The 26,186-nt window shown below is 36.9% G+C and overlaps 1 protein-coding gene across 1 annotated transcript in view; it reads right to left on the bottom strand.

The window, feature by feature from the left end:
* Positions 1-16,452, bottom strand: part of LOC117968151 (uncharacterized) — a 41,819-nt gene extending 25,367 nt beyond the window's left edge. Inside the window, exons 1-9 of the mRNA XM_059000504.1 lie at positions 16,066-16,452; positions 10,654-10,753; positions 9,788-9,876; positions 9,075-9,158; positions 8,124-8,236; positions 6,672-6,784; positions 6,094-6,251; positions 5,173-5,269; positions 3,413-3,460 (exon numbers count right to left, since the gene is read on the bottom strand). Of these exons, the coding sequence (XP_058856487.1) occupies positions 3,413-3,460; positions 5,173-5,269; positions 6,094-6,251; positions 6,672-6,784; positions 8,124-8,236; positions 9,075-9,158; positions 9,788-9,876; positions 10,654-10,734 (783 nt within the window). The 5' untranslated portion in view covers positions 10,735-10,753; positions 16,066-16,452. The remainder of the gene's footprint in view (positions 1-3,412; positions 3,461-5,172; positions 5,270-6,093; positions 6,252-6,671; positions 6,785-8,123; positions 8,237-9,074; positions 9,159-9,787; positions 9,877-10,653; positions 10,754-16,065) is intronic.
* Positions 16,453-26,186: the final 9,734 nt, after the last annotated feature.

The following is a 26,186-nucleotide window of genomic DNA, read 5'->3' as shown; positions in this document are numbered from 1 at the left end:
ATGGATTGGACTCTGTTAACCCACACTCTTCTCGGTTAACACACGCCACTTATGTTATTAAGACACGCTACTCTCTCTTATGGCAGCCTGGTCTCTCCTTTTCAGCTCCCAGCGCTGCCGTTACCACCACGAGTATAGCTGCAGAACCACAATACCCCACGAACTTTAGGTTTAGGGTTAGGTTATTGTTATGAAATAAACTTTGTTTTAGTACCTACATTTATCACCCTTATCATATGATTGGGCTTTAGCCTATCATAATGACGTCTATTACGAGTTGCGCACGCAGCGCTAGCCTGTGAGAGCTACACTGTGGGAGTCTTTGTTCTGCAGCAATACCCCTCTCGTATATATAAGGAACATATTTTAGATCTTTCATTTAACATCATCTAATCAAATAAACTACAAAATGGTATTGCAAAAGTCTACTGAAAGCCATGCTCGTAGTACAGAATTTCATGTTAGATTTCAAAATCACATTTTTCATTTGTTGTCAGTTTTTCGTTAAGTATATGGAAAACTGCAAATCGGTATGTAATTGAATATGTTAACGTAACATTATTCAGCAGGTTTCATTCCACTTTATAAAGCAAAATGTGTTAATTCTATAATTCTAACGCTTTTGGTCATAGCTGCAAGCCAGACACTCAGGAAATAGACTTTGATCTCACCACAGGCTGATGTGACTGGTTTCTATATCAACAACATGGCTTTTACTTTTGTTATGAATTCAGTATTAGTTTGTAGGTAATTGAATTGGAACTACTTCTTTTACTTTAAAAAGTACCCCTCTTTATACAACAATAATCATATTTTTCACTACAGAATGTTAAATACCATTCATTTATATTGTGACTACCTGCTTAAAATCTCACAGGGATTGCCTGATTACACAATGACTGAAAACACTAAAGTCTTGAAACAAGTTCAGGTCTTGTTTTTCAAAGGTACATTCCTACAAGAACAACAAGTAAAGTAAAACAAGCAGCTCCGCATTGAAACAATAACATGAATAACTTTTCTTTTTGTCTTTTGGTTGATTAATACAGCCTACCTGTACCTACCCATATTGAAAGGTGTGTGCTAAAACTAAGAAACTAAATCTATATATGTACAGTACAGTAAAGACAGCAGGGAAATAAATGTCCTCTTACCGCTGTTGTCTTCACACTGGAGATGACTGGGTGCCTCTTGTCAGCTCTGAGTAGGTCTTAGCTGGGACTGTACTAGAGGTAGTAGACACTTGGCTTAAGCCCAGAATGAAGCCCAGCTTCCATTGTACAAGCAAAAAAAAAACAACACATCAGATAAACCAGAGTAAGTCTGTGACCACTTCCCTTCCTGTAATTCGAGCTTCACAGCTTGTCGGCGGTGTCTCTGTTTTCTGTCTGATGTTTTGTTGTTCCAGTTGTACTGAGAGAAGTATTTTCCACGTTGCGTGTGGTTTTCAGAAAAACCTTTGTTAATGTTGTTGTTTAAGGCTGTGTTAAGACAATAGGGACAGTTGCTCAGGATATAGTCAGGGGTGTTGCCAGCAGAGAGCTCCAAGGCTGATGAAAACCCACCTTGTTGCTAATCCTCATTCCTGTCATTCAGCACAGGGACTCCAGTCGTGACACATTGGACAATATTTATCAGGACCAAAAAGCATTCTTTTTTGGGAAAGGGAAATGAAAAAATATTAACAAACAACGTAGGCACGCTTTTGAGTTAATTAAACCTTAAGAGTTGTGTGTTCATTTAGCGTTATTTTACTAAAAGCAAATTGAATTTTTGGGTAAAGGTGTTAATTAGTGTTTTTTTGTGATGTGACTTGAGCTAGATTCAAACCCAGGTTTCCAGTGAGAAAGGCATGTCAAATTAGCCTTCTGTCGCATCCTACAATATTATACTGCTGGCCCCAAAGTCTCCACTCCACTAAAGCACTCTAAGGAGTGTCAATTCCTCTTTGGCATCTTAACCTCATGCAGGCCATTATTGACTGTTTAATTTCCCATTGTTTTACATTATCAACATAGCTTTTTAAATCTATTTTTTGCAATTTCTCCTCAATTTTCACGCTGTGTATTTGAAATAAGAACATCCCAACCAGTACCAGTAGCAGCACCAGGAACATTATCCCATAGTCTGCACTGCACTATTTACAACATTGTTGCATAATTCAATTATATTCATTGGAAAAAAATGCGAGAGAACCAGATGGTTTATTTATTTATTTATTTATTTTATTATTATTATTATTATTATTATTATTATTATTATTATTATTATTATTATTTTAAAGAAGGACGTTAGTAGGTTCAGGTTGCTGTGGGACCACGAACAGGTTTAAATTCAACTAAAATAAAAAGAGATGTTGATGGGAGAAACTATTGTATCATGTAACTCTTCCTTTCTTTGCAACACTGATTCCCACCCCACTCCACTATAGGATAGTTTATTGTAATATCTTACTGGACTGTGTACAATGTGTGCCTTTATACATATACTGTATATAGAAATGTTTTGGACTTTTTCAAGTACAGCATAACTGAAGACAGGCTACTATGAGAATACACACACAGTTATTTGATGCAAAATGTTCCTGTGGTATTGGCAGCTGGTAAGAGCATGTGACCATGACTGTAAACCCACATGTTATAGTAAACCATTGCCTGATGTGTAAGTTGTGCTTGGCATAACTTTTTTCCCTGAGCTAGAACCCGAAGAAGAGGGCTTTACCATCTGGTAAGGCCAGCTTTGTGCAGTTGAATGTCTTGGGTGTGCTGCATCATAGCCTTAACTAGCGAGGGATGGCATTGATTTGTGGGTTATAGCCTAAATAATAAATATATGCAAAATAAAATAAATCTTACATGCCGCTTATCTCCAAATTGTGGTATGTTTGTTTTTATCTAACGCTTACAAATGTGAAAGAATAAAAATATGTTTTTATTTTTTAATTGGGATTTGAGTGCATTTAGACAGGATTAAGTATTTAAGTTACCAGTGGGTCCCAATACAAAATTATTAGTGAAAGTAGAAAAAAAAAAGAAGGTTTCCCTAATTAAAATGATCTAGTAGCCTACATAATGCTGACCGTGGTGTTTGTTCAGTAACTTGTTCACAATGTGATCATAAAGTTTATTAAAAGCCTCCTAGAGAAGAGAGCACTGTGTCCGTTGTAATGTGCTGTAATAAAGTTGCTGAAAGTAATCAGTCTACATGCAAAGTTGTTGATTTTACCACTTGCCATCCAAACTGAAGACTGTTGTTGTGGTTACTATATCACTGCTGACACACCAAACCCTTTTTTTTTTTTTACTTTATTAAATAGATAGACAGATGATCCATCCATATACTACAGTTTTCAGGCTGTGGCTATACATCTGCAGAGTTTGGTCTTCCAGTATTTAATGTTGTCCTAATGTGCAGACTTCAGTTCAACTTCAACTGGGTAGTGATCACTCACATCCTTCGCCTAAAGAAACAAACAAAATATGTATTATCAAAATGTACTTCTCTTAGACTAGATACATTGGATCTAAGGCTACCATACTGATAGCCCTCACAACTGATGGGAGGGGAGGGGAGGGGAGGGGGGTGTCAGTCGGCACAATTCTCCAGTAAATACTTAGGGGGCTCATTTAAAAATAGAAAGACAGAAGTAGATCACTACAGGTCTTTGTGATTCACTATGAACAAGGCTATAGACATGGGCGCCAAAAGATGGGTTCTTTTTTTGGATCGTAACATATTGACATCCACTTGGATGGACTCGCCATTGTTTAACAATGCCCGTTAAATTAGGCAGAGTTTAAGGAAGAGTAATGAGTCGAAAGTGATCACATTAAGAGGTCTATTCATAAAGGGTTAACGCCTGTCGAAATGAGCAAACTGGAGTACACGATCGTATTTCGTCCATAGCCGCCTATTTAACGGCAGTTGCTATTCATAAGAGATAATTCAGATGCGTCGTTAAGCCCCAACAATTTCCGTCTATGAAGGCATGTTTTAAACGAATTGAGAGAAAGGTTAACGATGACCTCATTAGCATAAAGTTTTCATTGGTCCTGAGCGTCAACCTGCTATTCAGAAGAGTGAACGGCTGTTGATAACGGAGTTATTGAACGCTTTATACAGTGAAGTCTAAACTAACAACAGCCTCAGCAGACTATATTTTTAAAGACATATTTTATTACAACACTTGCTCTGTTATACAGTTTGACCTACCCACGATTAAATAATAATTTAAAAAAAAACGGTAGCTTTTTATGAAGGAAAATGTTTCATATAAATATATACTCACACAAGAACATATTCTCTGGCATAATCATTTTGAAATAGCGCTGTGAAGCGGAGAGCAAGTGAGAGACTGAGAATAGACAGTTATTTTATTATTATTATTTCTTTGCCGTGATCCCCAGCTGACAGTGGTCATTTTGTTTTTATTTCTTTTACCTGTGTTTACAATAAACAGTTTGCATGAATAGTGCCTGTGTGAACCTGTTTATTTTCATGCAGCGTTACAATATACAGTATACCAGTGCTGCTGATGCAGTCGCTGGGAAATGTGGGCTTGCTTGGTATTGCAAAAAACAGTGATCAAGCCTCAGTGTGCCACAAAACAATCCATTTTGTGAACATTGTGCAATAAGGTGTGAAACTTTCACTGATTCATAAACATAAACTCGCCCCTGATTGATTCCCTGCTTTAAGCAGGGTTTATTATTATTATTATTATTATTATTATTATTATTATTATTATTATTATTATTATTATTATTATTATTATTATTAATAATAATAATAATAATAATAATAATAATAATAATAATAATAATAATATTTTTGTTAAGGTTCTGGATTTTAATAAATAAAATGATATGCTGCTTTCGCTCCGATTCTGAGTGATCATGCTGGCGACGTTCCGCTGCCTCTAATACCGTCAGCTGACCTTTTCTGAAACATTGTAACGTGGCAGAGAAACACGATTTGGATTCCCACTTAAAGTGAATGGCCGAAAGACTGCACTTGTCATATACACTTATATATGAAATACATCAGCTTAAAATAAAGAATCCTTTGATAGCTTAATGAAACTATCAACATACATTGATTGCTCATTTATCTAAATGTAGTTTTACAGGCTGGTGTGTTAAGTTAGGACATCCGATTGGCAAATGCACTTACCAGTTCCATATTAAGCCTGTACTCTTTCTGGAAATTAAAAGGTTTGGCTGAATGTGGAACAACAGCCTCCAGCATGTCTTCCCCATAAATCACAATTCTGGAATAATAAATAGAAATAAAATGAAGATAGTAAAGTGTATATTGTTAAAAGTAAGTAAGGTTGTTAAATCTATTTGCATCCAGTATTAATTCACATCATTTTTAATACATTCAATAATTCACTGTTTTCAACATTTTGTATAGGTGTAGGTGAGATGTAAAAAATGGAGCACTGTACATGGTATGGTTTTACAAGAAGCCACTTTGTGCCCAAGTATACTGAGCAGGACCTTGAAGAAAAGCAGGATTGACTTCTCAAAACAGCAGATTTCAGCTTGTTGCTGCTTATTGAAGATGTCTTGTAGTCGAACTATACTTCACTACAAAAACAATAGTCATTCTAAGAATTTCTGACATCACTCTGCGTAGATACGGGTCCCCACCTTTTGTTTTCCGCATTTGTAGCTATTCATAGTCTTTGCTAAGTCTCAAATAGTACATGGGGTTAACCTTATATATGCAATTTATAAATTTCTATAAATCTCCCTGGGCACAGTATTCATTGTATTGGCTTAACATAATTTCCCAAGAAATGCACTCCACACTTCTGGTTATTCAACCGAACATTGTTTGCCTTTCCACATCGGCATTTAATGGAGTCCACGATCACCTCAAGATTCTTTTCAGAGACTTACTCTTGAATTCCATTCATTTTGTACCTGTGTTCTCTGATATGCAGTACATTTAGTTTACAATCTGCCCTGTTACAGAGAAGGTCCACCTCCCTTTTCCCACGGCTCCCCCACTGTCTACTACTCCCATTTAGAGGGCACTGATTCTGGTGTCATATTACTATTAGGCAGCTCTGGAAGCTGTATTTACCTGTCATAAGTGTTGTCATTCCCAGTACTGACTGTGGTGTCGACGTCATCCCCAATCAGCCAGTGAAAACCAGGCTCAGTCCTGAGACGGATTTTTTTCATTTTCTTTTTGGACACATACTTTCCGTCTGCATTGAAGTCTCCCAGGATCATGATGTTCTGTGAAGAAAAGAGTCGATTAGTGTCTGTGTTTTGGAATATTGACGTCAAGCACTGACCACCCCATCCTGGTAGCACAGTACAATGCTCTGCCCCCAGTGGGTGGGAGAAATAAAACAGCAATAAATAAATGTGGGGTTTCTTACACCCACTTGGGGAAGAGGATTTGTAGTTTTTTTCTGCTCCACATGTCGTCCTTCTCAGCAGAAAACTTCAGCCATAGCATTTCTGCTGAGAGAGGTAAAATGTTTCTCCTGTATAAACTCCATTTAGAGACAAAAGCCAACCCTTTATTAATATGGAGGGAGTTACAAAGGACACATTATCACCAGGCACTGAAAAGCACCTTACAGAAACATCAGATTAATTATTGGTATGATAGTTTGTAATGCTACGGTATGATTAAATTGGATGACATACATCAGTTTTCCATTTCTTCTTGACGACCTGAAAGACATCGTAGAGCTCATCAATTTCCTTAAAGGAATCTCTAGGTGTGGTGTGCACTGGCATCAGGACCAGATCCTTCAGCACTGGAGCAGGGGAGAAACACTCAAATCAGCACACAGAGCTGTATAGGGTTATGGTGCTTCAGTTACCACTGAGCTACAAAAGGATTTCCATAAATACATTTTCTCCATCATGGATATCGATTTAATTAGGTCTCACATGTCCAGTTTTGAATGAAACAGATGTTATAACAAACATGTAGTTTTCATTTTAAAACGTGAGATCTGCTACTACACCAGGTTAAAGAAATCTCTGTTTGCAGGCCTTGCTTTCAGATAGTCTTTCAGTTTTATGGTAATTGCACAAAATTGTCCCCACTTCCCCTGATGAATGATGCCAGTAAGATTCTTTGACCCTGAAGACACTGCTGTGCTGAAATGACCTAGGCAGTGCAGCAGTGACAGTAAGATTATTTGACCTGAAGACACTGCTGTGCTGAAATGACCTAGGCAGTGCAGCAGTGACAGTAAGATTTTTTGACCCTGAAGACACTGCTGTGCTGAAATGACCTAGGCAGGGCAGCAGTGACAGTAAGATTGTTTGACCCTAAAGACACTGCTGTGCTGAAATGACCTAGGCAGTGCAGCAGTGACAGACTTCCTGGAAGGCAAGACAAGACAACTGAGAACGTGTGCTTCTTTCAAAACTGCACATTTGTGACATATAGTGAATGAAAGTGCCAAACAGGTAAGATTTATCAGATCATTTTGTTAGCTACCGTCACTTTAAGGGTATTGTGTCAGTTCAGGACTGGGGGACAGTTTTTATATTTATTATTAACATTAGTTATCATTGGTTATATTATACTGTAGGTACACAATACTTTTCTGGTAGCTAATCACTGCTTGTTATTTAAGGCCAGATTCACTCCAATGGTATACATGTAGTAAGACAATTTGACCTACAGCACAGGAAGCTAATCGGTATCTTAAAACAGCTGTTTAACTTTGAATCTACAGGGAGGTATTTGACAAACTCACACATCCTAAAAAACAAGTAAAAAACCATGAGACTGTTAGTACAGGAACAGATGGACCAATGATCATGTTTCTAGGATAAATTTATTGTGTGCACTCAAACAGCAATCTAACCTAATTTAACCACAAATAAACATAATGTGTCTTAGAAAATAAAGACAATACAGTTTAAAATTAAGATACTGCCAAAAATAAAACCAAACAGTGAATTATATATGAATACCCCATACAAGACTAGACAATAATATAACCAGGAGATTAAATAAAGATCAGTTACATATTCCAAAATACAAGCCTGTAAAAGAGGCTTTCAAAATAAGAACACATCTCCAGTGGTTTGAAGTTAAGATACAACGTGCATTACTATTCTAGCAATGGTTCATACCTGTGTTTTTACAGGAGAAGCGCACCATGTATGGCTCCCTGGCAAAGGCATCCACATCTCCTGTTTGATTGTCTTCATACTGGTAGGTATCTGTAAGCTTCACTGAATCATCCCTTTAAAATGACATAACAAATTGTATTTACTTGAAACAGGCCCAGCCTTAGCAGACATAGCATTTTAATTAACTGCACAGACATTGACGATGTTCAGTTATGACTTCATCACGTACTGGCAAATTTCAGCCACCATTCCAAGCCACCATTCCAAGCCCCTCTACCCTTCATATGCATCCCTCCCCCTCCACAAGAGAAAACTGTTTTATGAATGAATTACTGTACGAAGGTAATGCCATTTATCATTAGCTTATATTAGTAAGTACTCATATTTACTAAAGGGCGAAGGTAGAGGCCCATTTTACCAGGAAGTATATTTTTTGTTCCTGGCTGACATTCTGAAATATTTTGCAGGGAATTAAGTACTTGTCAAGGTACCCAGTTAACGCTTTCTTGGGCCCCGGTAACAGAAACATTTTACTAGCTACACTTTTAAAAAAATAATTTATGAAGACATAAAATGCAAGCCCATATACATTTGAGTGTGCCAATTTGAGAAGGGCTTTGAAATTCAGTTTGGTTTGTGCAAAACAAAGCACAGCCCATGTTGTGGTAATTAGTAGATCATTCCTTACTCCTGCTGGTCGTGTTTGCAATTTGCAGATGGCACAGCCTCACAGCTTAGTTAAAGAGCAACTTGGTAGGGGTATGAAATATCAGAGGTTTAATCAATGTTGTTGTTTCAAAACAGACAATGATGTACAAAGTGAATCTAAACAACAACAAGAATACATCAGTTACAGTAAGAGACCTCACTGCACACACAGTTACAGAAAGAGACCTCACTGCACACAAATTCTGGCACTTTTTTCTTTTCTTTAAAACTGTGTTGTCTTACCGGTAAAGGAATAGAAATTGCTCCTTGTATGTCTTTCTGCCCAGTCGTGGGCTGAGAGACATAGAATAGTGCTTGGTTTGCGCCCTGCGAACACAAAGAACAAGCAAACAGTCTGTGAGTGAAGGACAGGGATGAAAGAGATACTGTCTAATGGCTGGTTTCCAATGTTGTGTGTGTTTTTTTTTTTTAGCAATTTCAATAAAGTACTGTTCCCACAGCTCAAGGTCATTGCACACCATTTCCTTCTTATCCTTATCCAATTATAACGTACAGTTATCGCATCGAATGTTAATTATGCAAATATTTCCTACTGAACAATCCACACCACGTCTGTAATTGTCGTATGAGAGGGATGCACTAGTTCTGGACTCAAAATCATATCGTATAGGCATTAAAAATGATCAGGAGTCCCCTGACATTCATGCACTGTTGTCATGGAGTTGTTATAAACAATTATATGATACATCAAAAAAGTAATACAATGACAGCTGTAGAGCTGGGTGTGAATGATATGTATAACAACAAAGAAAACATGACCCTATATGAACAAATACGAGGAATTTGTAATATTCTGAAATAAACATGTAATCTTCATTAGCCTGTGGTGTCCCCTCCAGCTGTTTCCTTCTCTTCAGTACTGGCTGCACCCAGTGTCGTCTGGTTTTGAGCTTTTGGAATCTACTCCACAAAATGAGTACTATTAATTTTCCTACTTGTTCAGCTCAGTCACAAATTTTTCCACAGCTTTTCCATCGGCATCAACAACTTCCAGAATGAGGATGATGTCATATCGAGACACGATCTGGAAAAAAAGGGTGGGGCAAAAAGTCACAAAGTGATCATACAATTTAAAATACACAGACCAAACTCAGTTAATATTACCTAATACTAATTATTGTCATTTCAAAGTTTTTCCAATTTTTTGTGAAAAAAGATGCACACGTTATTGTAAACATGTATTTGCACGAATGAATACAATAAGCTGATCGCTCCTTCAAGATATGTCAGCACTCCTATATGTGACAACTTCAAACGCTCAAGAGAGATGATAAAAACACATGAGTCAAAGAAAAGGCAGCGATAGGTTACGGTACTGAAAAAGTGCAGACCTACTGGGAGTTTGAGTGTGTTTCTAAAATCAAATCCTTTAAACCTCATCTCATCTTAGTGACAGGGGACAGGACAGAACCCGTAACAGCAGTGTATCACACAACACTGCTCGTTACGCTAGCTATAAAAAATACCAATATACCAATGTTTTATACATGAGATAAGCGGTCTGTGAAAGGATGTCAATTTAGGTTAGATTTACTGAAATTATTTTCTCAGCTCTATGTACTTTAAAGGGGATTTCGATATAGAGAAATGCCCTCATTATCAAATACAATATACAACATTTAAGGAAATCTATTCATACATTTAAAAGCAACTGTGGTAACAAGATTTGGTTTACAGTGCTTTGATAAAACAAATTGAGCTAATATTAAGTTCTGTAGTTTATTGGAAGTCAAACAGTCTTCCATTTTGATTGTTAACATTTTATAGACAGCAGGGGTAAACCAGATACTTCTGTCCTCACCTTGATGATAGTTGACAGGACTTCCTTTTTGGATATTTTATTCACCCCAAATTTCTGGATGTTAAAGGATGCAATCTTCATGTTGGCTGATGAGAGGAATCTAGATTCAGAGAGGAGAAAAAGAACAAGAAGTTTATTGAAGTTCCTCTTCTCTGATTCTTACTGTCAGTCAACCAAGCAAAGCAATCAACAAAGCAATCGAAAACTACACTCAGAACAAAAGGATTCGCAAAGCCTTAAAAGGTCCTTGACTTGTCTTCTATATAGATCAACACACAGAAGTCCTTTAAAAAGTTCTTTCATTAGTAGACAGGGTTCTTCAGGTGACCTCTTCATCAAAAGTTATTTTGTCCCTCTGAGCTCTTCAGATACATTCTAAATTTGTTTTGTGTATATATCATTTTTTTGCCTGTAAGAGACTTTTTATGGGATTGTTCTGTTGTTGATGGCTCTTTATTGCTCAAAAGTATTTGTAATACTGTTCCGGTATCTGGTGCAGTTTCAGTTTCTATCAGAACAGCATGCACATATAGTAAATGTATTGCCCGAAGCTGACATAATGCAAGTGTATTCAGAGTAATGACTTTACTCATGGGTGAGAGTTACATCCTCAAGGCAAATGGTCTAGATTGTGCATGCCGACTGAATACTCTTCCTGCAACATGTGTAATAAAGCATAGTGAAGGCATGGTACAGCACAGGTAAGTATTGCAAAGACCAGCAAGATATGGTAAAGCATATTAATAAGCATGAGATAAACTATGGTAGATGCATAGTATAACCATGAGAAAAGCATGGGGAACTGCAAAAATATCTTGCAAAAATACAGTGGTAAACATTTCTCAGGGAAGATCTGATAAAGGATCAGATTATATATCAAAGTATAGTCACTAGTCAGAGTCTGAAGTCTGGTGCCTCAGATCAGGCTGCAGGAAGAGTGTTCAACTCTAGTCTGTCACATTGCTGTTTGGAATCTTGGAATTTTTTATTATTATCATTTTTAATCATTGCATTGTTTTATTCAGGGTTATTAGAATGGAAAAGAAAATGATAACAGGCCTAGAACTTTATTTGTAAATCTAATATTAGGAACCTTTAGGTTCAAGATGGAGAAACATTGTTAATCAAATATTTACAAAGAAACAATATTGTTTTTGCAGTGATATTCAAGGTTATAGCGATAATAGACTTGAAGAGTGGATATTGTTTTTTTTAGATTTACTATAATATACAAATACATGGAAGTGAAAGTTTAAAGAAACATTTGGGCTTAAAATTTAAGGTGTTAGATATGATTTCCGTCCAACTCACTCTCATTCCTATTGTGCCAGTAATCACATGAAGTGGCCAAACCTGTTTCCCAATGAACGGGTATCAGGAGGTTTTAAAAAACAACCCCAGTCTGCTCAAAACAAAGACTCTTAACAGTGAGTATGTTGTGTGCTCCTCAAAAATAAACCCAGAAAACACAGATGCCTGTTGATATTGTACCTTTCTGTGTTATCTGAAAGCATTTGAGAAAGAATTCAGAACTGTGAAATGCCTGTGGTGTGGTCTTTGATACTTCTGTATTCTTTAGTATTTCGTGGCTACTTGGCTGCAGAAAATGATATTAACAAGAGGAAACACAGGACACTATTGCAGTGTATATCCATCTTGTGTTGTTTAACATTTTCCACTTTTTCCTGACAAAGCTACAAGTTTAGTTTCCATGCTTCAGGTAACAAGAACCCACTATTTACTTTATTTCTTAATTTGATTCAATACTCTTTTTCATTTTCTAAAGTACTTTATGTTGCATATGCTATCAAACAACACAGAACAGTAACATGCAAATTCATACAGGTGCAGGCTAAAACCACATGTTCTGGGAGCAGCAGAGAATAATAGAGCACATTTTCCACAGAATGAAGGGGTTCCATGTTTTTCCATGTTTATCCATTTGTCTCCATGGAGATGTGATGAGGAGATGAGGGACGGCCGTGGGGTCAACATCATACCGGTAACATATAAAAATGTCCCAAAAACCCACACATTGTAACATATGAAGACATCAATTCTCGAAGGGTTCCTGAAACGTTTGTCAGAAATGCCGTTTATCTTCAGTACATTATTGGTCAAGAGTCATCTTAAAAATATCAGTTTTGGGATATGGGATCATACATACTGTACCGCTATGGCCAAAAGTTTTGCATCACCCTATAGAAATAACTGAATAAACCTGCTGAATGTAACTTAATGCAACACTCACATATTGAATTACATACCGCTTTGTAGTTTCATATACTTAACTAAAAACTGATTTTTGAAAGATGTGACATTTTGAAATCACATTAAATACTGTACTATTATTATGGCTTCCGGTACACCTTTGTGATATCAGTTTCTAGAATGTCAATATATTGGAAAACACATATATTGATCAATATATTATTCATATAGCATCAATTATCTACAAATGACACACCTTACCACAGTTTTAAAATAGTTATGCCATCAGCTTGAAATGCAAAAAGTAAAATATTATTTAGGAAAAACGTATAATAAAGCTTGGTTTATTTTAAATACTACCAATACGTATTGCTAAAAGAGTAATGATCATTAAAGTAGCCTCTTTCATATTATAATTGATAAACAACCAGCAGTGACTCAATAGATGAAAATAAAGTTAAATATACTTCGATATGGGACAATTCACCTCAAAGATAAACCGAAAGAAACAGGACTGCTTTCCTACTGCCATGGACGATGCAATCATGTGTTTATTAATGTTCATCCAGAACTATAAAACACTCAGTAGAGCTGAATGTACAAATACCAGTGAAGACACTGAAAAAGACTTCAATTTGAAACATTCATCATTGAATTTTTAATGTTTTTTTTGTAAGCATTGGGTGTTGTTCGTGGAACAGGTGCAGGGGCTCCTCCCTAGTTAATCCAGCAATCTATCCATTAACCTCTCTATTTAAGCTCTGGGTCGAACACTCATTCTCTGTCTGGTTTTTGTTTTTTCCACCTTCCTCCCCTTCTCCTCCAAAACTCAGCACCACCTCTGCAACAAAATATTAAATGTTTATTTAGAAATAAGTATAGCGTTTTATTGAATGCAATGTAGTTGCCAACAATAAGTTTGACCATAGCAGTATGAACATTTAATTAATAAGCTCCACAAAATGTAAAAAAAATCATTCAATTTATATAAAAAATGCAATTCTTCTTCATTCTCTTTGTCCCCTTACATATGGGGTTGGAATCAGTAACCTATTTATAAACTGGTAAAACAGGGGCCAGATAAAACTGTTCAGCACACATCACAACCCCTACATTGGGATACCAGAGTCAATCATATCATTGCAATGGCGTTGCATTTCTTTTTAAAGATGCCACTGCAGAAATGTTTTACATATCAGATTGCACATATCAGATTGCACAGTATTCTATTCTACCCACTGTATTTGTTTATACTACTGTTAACTAAAAATGAACAACATGTGTTAACATGTTAGTAAGATTGCTAACAGTTTCACAGAAAGTGAAAATAAAGAGAGACCTGTTTTATTTAAGAGAAATGTTTTAAAATATTAAAACAAAAAGATATTTAATGTTTAATTGCATACTTAGAAATCCATTTTCATACACATATTAAAGTGTAAACTGCTATTTTTTTTTATTGTTGAAGGATACAGAAGGGTAAACTATGAAAGACTAAAGAAACCAGTCACTCAGGAGTCCAATTTCAACATGAAATTGATTATTATTTTAAAGACGGTACTAACTGAACATATTACTTATGGGCAAAAGTATTATTATTTATTTGGCAGACGCCTTTATCCAAGGCGACTTACAGAGACTAGGGTGTGTGAACTATGCATTAGCTGCAGAGTCACTTACAACTATGTTTCACCCGAAAGACGGAGCACAAGGAGGTTTAGTGACTTGCTCAGGGTCACACAGTGCATCAGTGGCAGAATTGGGATTTGAACCGGGGACCTTCTGGTTATAAGCCTGTTTCTTTAACCACTGGACCACACAGCCTCCTATAAACACCTATAACACCTATAAAGTCGACCTATAAATACTAGTTTTGAGGTAACATCATGATTACATTGTATACATAGCCATAGCCAAAAGTTTTGCATCATCTAGAATTTTAGGATTGAGACATAATTATATATATATATATATATATATATATATATATATATATATATATATATATATATATATTCATCAGTTTTTATTCGACCTTATGAAGCAGAATTACCGTAAAAACCGGTGTATAAGTCGCTTCCCCCTTTTTAGGACCCCCTAAAAATACCTAGAAAATAGACTTATACATAGGTTTTTACATTAGTTAATTATATAGGCTGTTGCAAAACTTTTGGCCATAGCTGAAGCCAGACGTCACCACACATTTCTTGCTTTGTAAGGTCAAGTCGGTTTTAAGGAGGGAGGGGTGAGCAGCTTGTTCCCTGGAGCTAAACTTACCTTTGTGGACTGTAAAGCAAGAAATGACCGTGTGCACTGGAGGCTAAACCATGGAAGAATGCAAACAGACACCAAGGAATTCCATGAGCTTAATTCGGCTCAGTTATCCAAATTCTGCATTATTCAGCAGGTTTCATTCAACATTATGAAACAAAATGTGTTAATTCTAGAGGGTGATGCAAAACTTTTGGCCAGACACTCAGGAAATAGACTTTGACCTCACCACATGCTGTATTAATCTTGGTGAAAATGTATTTCATTGATTTATTTATATTGACAAATATGGTCTTATGAATGTGATCAAATTACCTAGATTGTTTGTTAAACCAGTTAATTAAGTCATCACCTGTCTTAGAATCCTGTATGATATGTAATTATTGTATACAGTATACCACAAAACATCTAGTTAATATAGAAAAAAACGAAAATTAAGATACAAATAACCAGTTCATTAAATGAATGAATTTATGTTAACTTTATAATTAATAACTAATTGATATTGACCTAACATTAATTCCTCATGAATTAATAAGCACTTCTTTCAATATGAGCAACACGTAGGTTTCATGAATTTACTTTTGTTATGACAACAATGATCATATTTTTCACCACAGAATGTTAAATTCCATTCATTTATATTGTGACTACCTGTTTAAAATCTCACAGGGATTACCTGATTACACTAAAGTCTTGAAACAAGTTCAGGTCTTGTTTTTCAAAGGTACATTCCAACAAGAACAATAAGTAAAACAAGCAGCTCAGCATTGAAACAATAACATGAATAACTTTTCTTTTTGTCTTTTGGTTGATTAATACAGCCTACCTGTACCTACCTGGTTACCCCATACCTGTGCTAAAACTAAGAAACTAAATCTATACATGTACAGTACAGTAAAGACAGCAGAGAAATAAATGTCCTCTTACCGCTGTTGTCTTCACACTGGAGATGACTGGGTGCCTCTTGTCAGCTCTGAGTAGGTCTTAGCTGGGACTGTACTAGAGGTAGTAGACACTTGGCTTAAGTCCAGAATGAAGCCCAGCCTCCATTGTACAAGCAAAAAAAAAAAAAAAACATTGAATAAACCAGAGTAAGACTGTCCACTTCCCTTCCTGTAATTCAAGATTCACGGCTTGTTGGCGGTGTCTCTGTTTTCTGTCTGATGTTTTGTTGTTCCAGTTGTACTGAGAGAAGTATTTTCCACGTTGCGTGTGGTTTTCAGAAAAACCTTTGTTAATGTTGTTGTTTAAGGCTGTGTTAAGACAATAGGGACAGTTGCTCTAGCTATAGTCAGGGGTGGTGCCAGCAGAGAGCTCCAACGCTGATGAAAACCCACCTTGTTGCTAATCCTCATTCCTGTCATTCAGCACAGGGACTCCAGTCGTGACACATTGGACAAGTTTCTTTTTTGAGAAAGGGAAATGAAACTGTTCATGTGACAAAACTATTAACAAACAACATAGGCATGCTTTTGAGTTCAGGTACTTAAAGCAAAATTAATTTTGGTGTAAAGGTGTTAATAAATGATGCACTGGGTTGTTTTTTTTTTCGTAACGTGACCTGAGCTAGATTCAAACCCAGTGATGAAAGCCATGTCGAATTAGCCTTCAGTGCCATACTACAATATTATACAGCTGGCAGGATTTCTTTCTGAATTGCTGCTCTGTATGTGTGGGTTGGACTCCAACTGATTTGAAAGCAGCATACTGACTATATAACTTAATATGGTGAGGTTGGCCATATATTTTGTATAGCTATCAATGCTAAACTGTAGTACACCCTAGTTACGCAATCCAATTCATTGTTGGCCATTGTCATCTCTAGCTCATTGCTCTAAACGTCAACCAATTCTAAGGCTAGTATGAACAGCCTATTGAAATGTAACAGACATTAATCCTGGTGACACACCAGGCATTAATATTTTGATCATTATCTTAGGAGTGTTTGTTATTGTAGACGTGACGCCAGCTAATTTAAAATAGTCAGTGAATTGAGGGAGATGATTTTCACAGCCAACTGACTATCTGGAGTTGTTGACTTTGGGTGTAGGCCACTGTGCATTGACACATGCTGTGGCTTTTTTCTTGTGGAGTAAATTTAGGGTGTAGTGTTCCACATTTTTTAACAAAGTTTTTACCTTTTCAGCTTGTGTTGAAAGAGTGTAGAGCATTAATAGCCAAACTTCTGAAAGTGCACAAGTCACAGGACTCGTAGCGAGGATACTAGGCTCAGTGCTTTGTAGGGTCAAGCCGATTTTAAAGAGGGAGGGGTGAGCAGCTTGTTCCCTGGAGCTAAACTTACCTTTGTGGACTGTAAAGCAAGCAAGGTCTGTGTGCACTGGAGGCTAAACCATGAAAGAATGCAAACAGACACCAAGAGATTTCATTGTAGTGAGGGTTCCATGGGGTGTGTCCCCTGAGCTTAATTAGGCCCAGTTATCCAAATGCTGCTGTTCCCTGTTATAATGTTTTAATTGTTTCATTGGACGAGATTGTTTTTGGATCCATAGCTTTCCCTGTTCTTTCATTTACATGAGGTCATGGGTACACTGTCCGTGGCTGGATTTCACTAGCTCTCTGTTCCTGATAAAGATGTTTGGTTGGCTGCTAAAAGAGCTTTCCATTGTTGTATGCGATTTAGTGTCTCCAAATATATGAGATACTGGTACTGGTACTGAAGTTCCACAGGACGTTCCCCAGCAAGCTCTCTTCTCAAAGCTCCTCTATTTAATAAAACTATCAACTGCCTCATTGTGAATTATTGCACTTATAGACTTGCTACAATATCTAAAGTGCTGAAAGTTGTCCATCGAAAAATTACTAAACATCCAGGAGGTCCTATTGGCTTTACAACCCCTCTGCAGCCCCATGTTTTTTCCACTGGGTCTACAGCATTTCCTGTGCAGTGCTCTAAGCTGGTACTATTGAGGGTCTTGCACAAGTAGGCTGCCTACAGAGTAGTAATCAGGCAAATTGTTTGTGTATCTGTTTGTGATTAGGCTGCCCGCTGTGTTCACAAGGGTTGTTAGACTAGAGATGTCTAATTTAACCCTTACAGCCTGAGGCATTCTTACTAAAGCAGGCTGCAATTTACTCTAAGGAGTGTAAATTCGTCTTTGACTTCTTAACCTCATGCAGGCCATTATTTACTGTTTAATTTCCCATTGTTTTACATCATCAACACAGCTTTTTAAATTTATTTTGCAATTTCTCCTCATTTTTCACCCTGTGTATTTGAAATAAGAAAATCCCAATGTACCAGCACCATTTTGAGTTTTGGGGGTAGGTCAAAATTATTCCTTATTTGTCTTCTGTGAATATTTTCTTTTATTTCCAATCCTAAATCCTTTCTTCTGCGATCTTGTGTATTATTTTTCATTTACTTGGAGTAACTTCAGTCACTGAGAATTTCACTTTAAAGGTTCTTTTCAGATTTAAAATTAAAGGCCAACTGTATGTAAGGGGTTTTACTTTAATTTGAAGAAGTGGAACATTATACATAATGGACCTGTAGCAGAGCCCCTGCTCTGCATATGGATGGATGTGTCTTTGGTGGCTGGCGGCCATCTAGGCTCAGGAGGAACAGCCTGGGGCCAAGATGGCCACCGTTTGCACAGCTACCCACTAAATTGAGCTCTGCGTGTGTGTGTGTTTGCTGCTAAAATGTGAAAAATGTATCACTGAGGTATCATTCATCTGACAGCTCCTACCATTGTACTGTAGCTTCCTTTATGTTGTCTCTTTTAACAACTGCATTGCCACTGAAGAACATTTAAGGCTTACATAGGGCGGTTTCTCCATTGTTAAGCAGGCACACCGTTAATTCTGCCACCGTACACACCTAGCCCAAAAGAGTGAGATGACTAAAGGAAATAGACTATTTAAATAGTCATGAGGGTGTGCTGCATTTTGAGATTATCTGACATCAGTGTAGAGGTGAGAGATGCAAGAAGCAGAGGAAGCAGAAGTGCAACCTGCTTGGTGATTCAATCCATAGAAAACAACTCGGGACGGCTCTTGGATTTATTTGATTAGTCACAGAGGGAAAAAAGCAACAGGTGCAGAATTAAATGGTGATCTTTTCACCTGAATTAAGTAAGAGTTATTTGCCACACAGTTCATTTAGATGAGTAACAGTATTCTTTCACTTGTTTTTGCATGTTCAATTACTAATAATCTCATCCATTTGTACATTTTGTTCACTGATGGTTAAAGTACTTACAAAATGCAGTCAAAGTCCTACAATCCCACTTCAAAGGGACTCAGCCATGGTGACATTAAGCAGGGTAGGTTGACTTTATCAGGGGTTCGTCAATAACCTGGCACCTCAGTTGTAGACACTACTAGTTTCCAGGGTTTTTGTTCAATAGTGTTCATTTTATGCGCAATGCTGAAATGCTAATTGGGTTATCCAACATGGCCGCCATACCGCTGAACCAATCAGCTTCATTTCAAGCACCGTGCATCTTGGACAGGTTTCAGAACTCTGCGGTAAGTGGTTGTCCACAATTTGTCTGCCAAACCATGTGACCAATCGCCTTCATTCAGCTGTGGACATTAGTTCCCATTGGCGTTTACAACTCTGTGAAATGTTAAAAGTTTTCCTGCAATGGTTTTCATTTCATGCAACTTTTAAGGTTATGGCAGAAAGAAAAATAATAATAATAATAATTTTAACAACAACAATAGGCTTCCCAGCCATGGGCTTGGAAGCTTAATAATAATAATAATAATAATAATAATAATAATAATAATAATAATAATAATAATAATACAAGAGTAAGTCAAATTTGATTAGGGATGTCAAACAATAAATGTGTCTACATGTGTCTATTTATCTTATTCAGTGTACATTTGCTTATTTACATTTACATGTGGTCAGAAAACCCTGTCTGTTATTTAGCATAACAAATTACTAGCTTTCCTGGGGTGTGGTTTGGTCTGAACAGGGAAATCCCTGATTTGAATAGGTGTTTGTATTGATTCCCAGGTGCTCAGCTTCCCCAGTGATTGTGTGTGCAGGGAGTCAAGAGTAGAAGTAATTTGAAAGCAGACCATTTCATTTGCGATGAAATAAATATTAGTCTTAAGAGCTATCGCTGTGCAAACTGGGAAATGATTTTTATTTATTTTTTCAATTGAGTTTAATGAGCGATTAAATCCTGCCCTGAACAACAATCCCACAATTCACTGCCACATTGACATGACATGACACATTTCTAAGGAAGCAAGCAAAGTGAAATTCTAATAATTTTATATCAAAAGGATAACAGAAAGAAGTAAGTAAGACAAATAATCACCTATCAAAAATCAAAAATGCTTCTGAAAAGACTCCACAAAGCTGATTGTGGGGGAAGGTCATAAATACCAAACCGTCAACCCACAAGCAAAAGCACTTTTGACAGAGGAGAAGAAGAAGAAAAGAGAAAGGTGACAAAAACATTCTCCTGCTTTCTCTAAAATATGCTAAAATATATACTGCTTTATTTATTCATTTATTTTAGAATAAATCAAGCTAGTTAACCCTATAACTTTAATAGTCCTTATGTATCAAACACCTGGAATAACTTTCTACTCTACTGCTTAACAAGGATGTTGCTCTTGTAAATACATACTTTATAAAATGACATACACATTATAAAGCAGTAGGGAGAATATTGCTGAAGAAACAGCATTCCTTGGGTTTGCTTGTGCAAATGAAACAATAATCTAATAACAATTAATAATCTGACTCTGTCTCGTTTAGGGTAAGAATGTCTTTGTGACAGGGCAGCCTTTTAATACTGATGCTGATCTTCAGGCTTATAGGGGAAGAAGCAGCTTTCCCAGGTACAGCCACACACATTACAATTGCAGTTAACATTCAAACTGTTCCTACAGCATACCCCTAGACTAGACGTATTTAATACACACCTGTATAGTACCAAATGCATTCATCTATTCATTAATTGGCGAACCAATCAAGATGCCAGTTTGGGGATAGAACTAGAGCAGGCACACCAATGAGAAAGACCTTAGTGTTGTAATAGATTCATCACTGTTAGCAACCACACGGTGTGGGGAAGCAATCAAAAACGGCAAAAGAATGCTTGTGTATATAGCCAGTAGTGCAGAGTTCAAATCCAAGGAGGTTATGATGAGGTTGTATGATGCACTGGTGAGACTACACTTTGAATTACAGCTCCCTTCTCCAGCACAGTTCATCTCCAGCACAGCCCTTCTAAACATCTCACACCCCCCACTCATTATACAATCAATCAATCAATCGATCAATCAATGAAGCAATCAATCAACCAACCAATCAATCAACCAACCAATCACTCAACCAACCAATCACTCAACCAATCAACCAGTCACTGACACACCTTCAGCCTTTCTTTTTATAACCAGATGAGGCCATAGAATATAGAGAAGTCAATCACCAAGCCATGTGGTTCTTCCTGCAGTATCATGAATGTGTGCATTATAATAATTATATTGTATTGAAGGTTAATAAATGAACGGTTAGTGATATTAATAATAACCTTGTTTGCTTCCAATAAAACAATTGAAAAAAAAGGTTTGATTCCCTGTACGTTGCTTCCTGCAATATCTGTAATATAGCTAAATGTCTTATACTGGACAATAGGCTTTCTGTGCAAACATAGTAATGAATTGGACGTGGGGGGGGGGGGGGGGGGGGGGGCGAAGGCGGGGTGGCTTGATAAAAGGGTTTTTTTATTGTCTGAAAAAGAGTAGCCAAAGTTTTAAACTCAGCATAGAAGCCAGGGCCAGAGGAGATAGTTGGAAATTAGATAAAGACAGACTTACAGTAGAACGGAGGGTAGGGGAATGGGTTACCAAGCCATGTTGTTGATGAAGAATCCTTATTGTAATCAGCTACCAGGAACCGGACGAGGGTTGACCAGCTGAAAGGGCTGCTCTTGTTCGTCAGAATTCATATTTCAGTGGGTTCCAGTCCGGATATCCATTTCTACACTGGTGCCTAGAAGAAACTTGTAGGCCACTTGAAATCTGATGACACTTGCTAATCGTCAATCCTGTCAAGAAGCTTATAAGAATTACTGATCTGTTGCCTATGAATTGCAAAAGACCTGCTGGAGAGGAAACCACAACCCAAACCATCTCAACAAAACCACGTGTTCAGTGTGAAAACTGAACCTTACACAGCAGTAATGTCTCTATTTGTAGCATTAACCTACTTACAAATTACCCCCCCCCCCCCCCCCCCCTGTAGATTAACTGAAATTCAAATTACATAGTACTTTTCGCTTATGGGAACTAGCAACAACCCTTACAGAATATTCACCACACTAACTAGCTGCTTCACTGGAAATGAAGATGACAATGGAGGTAATGACATGTAGCTTCCATGATAAATGTTTCCCATAGTAAAAGCATAGCAAAGTGGAATACAGCATAGTGAACGCATGGTAAAGCACATGTAAACATTGTAAAGCCCAGAGAGGCCTGGTGAAGCACATTAAAAACAAGGCAAACCATGATAAACTATGAGTTCAAATATCATTTTAATAGATTTTTTGTCACATTTCTCTCATGATCTTCATTATTCTGAATGGTTCGGGGTTGTGTTGCTCTCACTTTACATTCAGAATGATCTTATCTACTGTATTCTTATTCACAGTTTCTGCTTCAATCATCACAACCCTGAAACAATCTGTCTCAAGTGGATGAAATACGTACCACAGTTGGTCTAGGAGCATATTTTACATGATATGTCTCATATCCACTAGGGGCAGTGTTGCATGGAGGCAGGTTATTAAGAACATTTGTATTTCTGTATTATTGTTTATACTTATTGACTCCAGGTGCCTTGTTTCAAACGATCATAAGAAAAACATAAGAACATCAGAACATTTACAGATAATATTGAATAATATTTCCAGGTGAAATCTCACTGTATGGGATTGCACCCTAAAACAAGAATCACTATTAATAACGCTATAATCCAGTTATATGCAGTGGCTTTCCAGAACACAAAACACAGTCTTAAAGCTTCTATGGGTAGAAAGCTTTGTGTTTGGCGACACCAAGTGGTTAGAATAATTGTTGCAAGGAGGTGAAGGAGTGTTGGCTCCCATGCTCTACGTTCAGCTTATAAAATGTCCAATGACGGTGTTTCATATTTCAAACAGACTATTCTTGATTCTTGATTCATGTGTAAAATGTTCCTGTTATAAAATAAAACTCGAAGCTGTCAAAGCTGCAATGTCTCAAATACACAATAAACTAAGCCCAGTATCTTCAAACTTTTATTAATAAATTCTACATCCTGCCTGCCTGTCTGTGTTTTTTATTAGGGACTAGTCAATTAATCTAAATGTATTCTGACTTCTGAAGTACACGGATTGTGAGATATTATTTGAACAATATAAAACTGAACACAAACATGACATATTAGAAACAAATACAGTACAATTAATGAATGCAGTAATAAAGTTAAAAAAGGCATTTTTTCCAAGAAATTAAACCTGAACAAATGAATCACTCCTGAACCTCATATCCAATACCAGTTAACCCTGACCATTTTGTCATAGAATTATCATGTTCCTGGCATAGACTAAGCTCTGCTCTTCAATGTTTTATTATTTTTTTTATATGGTGCATAGCCTAAAATGTTTTTCTTATCTCAATACCTTACCTGAATTAATCTACCCTGGGTTTGGTTCCAAAAGTGACGCTAATGAATAACAAATAACTATTTTAATGATCTAACTAATAAAGCTGGGAGGACATACCTATCTATATGAGGAGACACTGAGCCTGCTGGTACAGATCTGGGTCTTCACAGTTGTGCTACAGAGGAGTTGGATTGTAACTGAATGTGTACACCTTTGAGTGGCACAGTTAGCAGTAATGGCTTGAAATCTAAGTAGCGTTGGCTGTGAACAGGCACTGTCTGGAAAACACTGAGACAGACACTCTGTCCACCTCCAGACTCACCAGGGAGGAAAAGGAAGAAGAAGGAGAACAATTAGAAAGTCAACGCAAAGGTACCATGAGTTGAATATCGTATAAATGATAAGAACTGATAATAACGAATGTTATTGAATAACAAATACATATGTATTTATCACTAACAACAAGAAAAAAGCTGACTAAATAATCCTTGAACCTAACTCAAGAGCTGCTACTGTGGACACTGGGATTTGTAGTTTTTGTCGAGTTTATTTAGAGACTACATCTTGTCCAGGACTACAATCCCAACAACTCACTGCAGAGATGACTCATTTCTAAGGAAAGTGAAATAAAAATGATTTCATTTCAAAAGTAAACAATATGCTGAATTTTGACTGTACTTCCTTATAAAAGGTTACCCTGGGGTACATGGGACAGTGGGCAGTGATGCTCGGCTATGGGGGCTTGGTTAGGAGCATTCTCCGGTGACTATGGGGATGAAACAGTTTTTCTACACCAGTGTTGTTGTTCTTGGGGTTATTCGTCAGGTGAAGTTGCTGGTGGGAGGGGCTCCAGGGACAGGGAATGGTGGGGTCAGCTAGACTCTTTTTGACAGCGAGTATTTGTAGTGAATAACCAGGGCCTAAGTTTAAGTAAACACTGGGGCTTAAATTGAAAACAAATACCCATATTGTTTGTTGTTTACCTGACCATGTGTAATGCTACAGTATATTTACTAGGCCTCTCTATTAATGTATGACATTATTTAGATATTCATTTTTGGCCTTGAGGGTCAAAACTAGATAAATTGATACTGGATGTGGTCCTACAGTGGTTGCTATAGTGATGAATGAAAGTGCTTTATGTATTTTGGATCATAAAGTACATGTCGTTCAAATGTTCAATTGCTTCTTTCACACGCCCATCCTCACATGTTATCGTATTTACATTATTTGTTAGTCCATGTAAGGAAATAAAAAAGGGATCTCACAGACTAAGCCATTGGTAAATATTTAGTGGAACTGGGCAGGTACCATGGCAGCTATTGCTTTCTCTTCACGAAAGAGTGGTTCGATTTAACATGCATATTACATAACGTACAATGAAAATGTGATTAGGTGGCCCAATGAACGTATTGAATTAGGTACAACTACACTGCACCGGTAATTGAATATTCCAGAAATATATTGACAACATTGAATTATTGTTAACTGTAAAACATTGTTATGGAACTCTCTCTTTCAAATATCCACTGGGTGTTCCATTATTACCCTGTAACACCACAGAAATGCCATCATCCCTTTTGATAGCCATATTTTTATATACAGTATTACAGTATAATCGTGTTCCTTCTCAAGCCTTTATTTATTATTTCTTTTGTCAGTATTAATTCAGGATTTGTCCTCTAGTAATTAGCTCGACTAGGAACAGAAAACAAGAAGAACATTGAATTGCAGGCAGCTGTCTGAATAACGTGTGGTACTACTGTTTAAAGGAACATTAAATAAACCAGTTTGTTAATGTCAAATAACACTGATCCATCGAGTAGAGTATTGTGCTTTTAAAGGCCTCTAGATCAATTGTACAATAAATGATTTTTCAAACGCCCGGCCATAACATATTATAGAACATCTGAGACAGTGTCTTCATATTGCAGAGTTATATAAACACTGTATATTAAATGTGTTGGTCAGAATGACTGAATACTTTGAGTTCTTGCATTAATATTTAGCACACAGAAGACTATAATCATTTTGTCAAGTTCCACATTGTTTTAAGCCCAGATCAATTGTATATTTTTCACATACTGTATCTATTTGTCGTGGTGGGATTTCCTTTACATTACACCCCATCCCACCCCTTATTTTTTCATTTTCAGAAATAAAACATTCATTCATTTCAACTAATGGATTTATGCTCGCAATTAAAACCTTCCTTTAACTACCTTGTTCGTTTTAAATATCTTGTCTTTTAGAAGTACGAATCTGTATAAATAATATGTATTTTGTTTTATATAATACATACAATGTTCTCGTGTTTGTGGAAAACTGGTTTATTTGTATAGTTTCTTTTCCCCGGATCTCCCATAGCCGAAATGGAAGCTCTGGTTTGAATGCGACTGTTTACTC

The sequence above is a fragment of the Acipenser ruthenus genome, chromosome 25 (assembly GCF_902713425.1).
Source record: "Acipenser ruthenus chromosome 25, fAciRut3.2 maternal haplotype, whole genome shotgun sequence".
Taxonomy (NCBI): domain Eukaryota; kingdom Metazoa; phylum Chordata; class Actinopteri; order Acipenseriformes; family Acipenseridae; genus Acipenser; species Acipenser ruthenus.
Note: the sequence above shows the minus strand (reverse complement) of the source record. Positions and strands in the feature narration are given on the sequence as shown.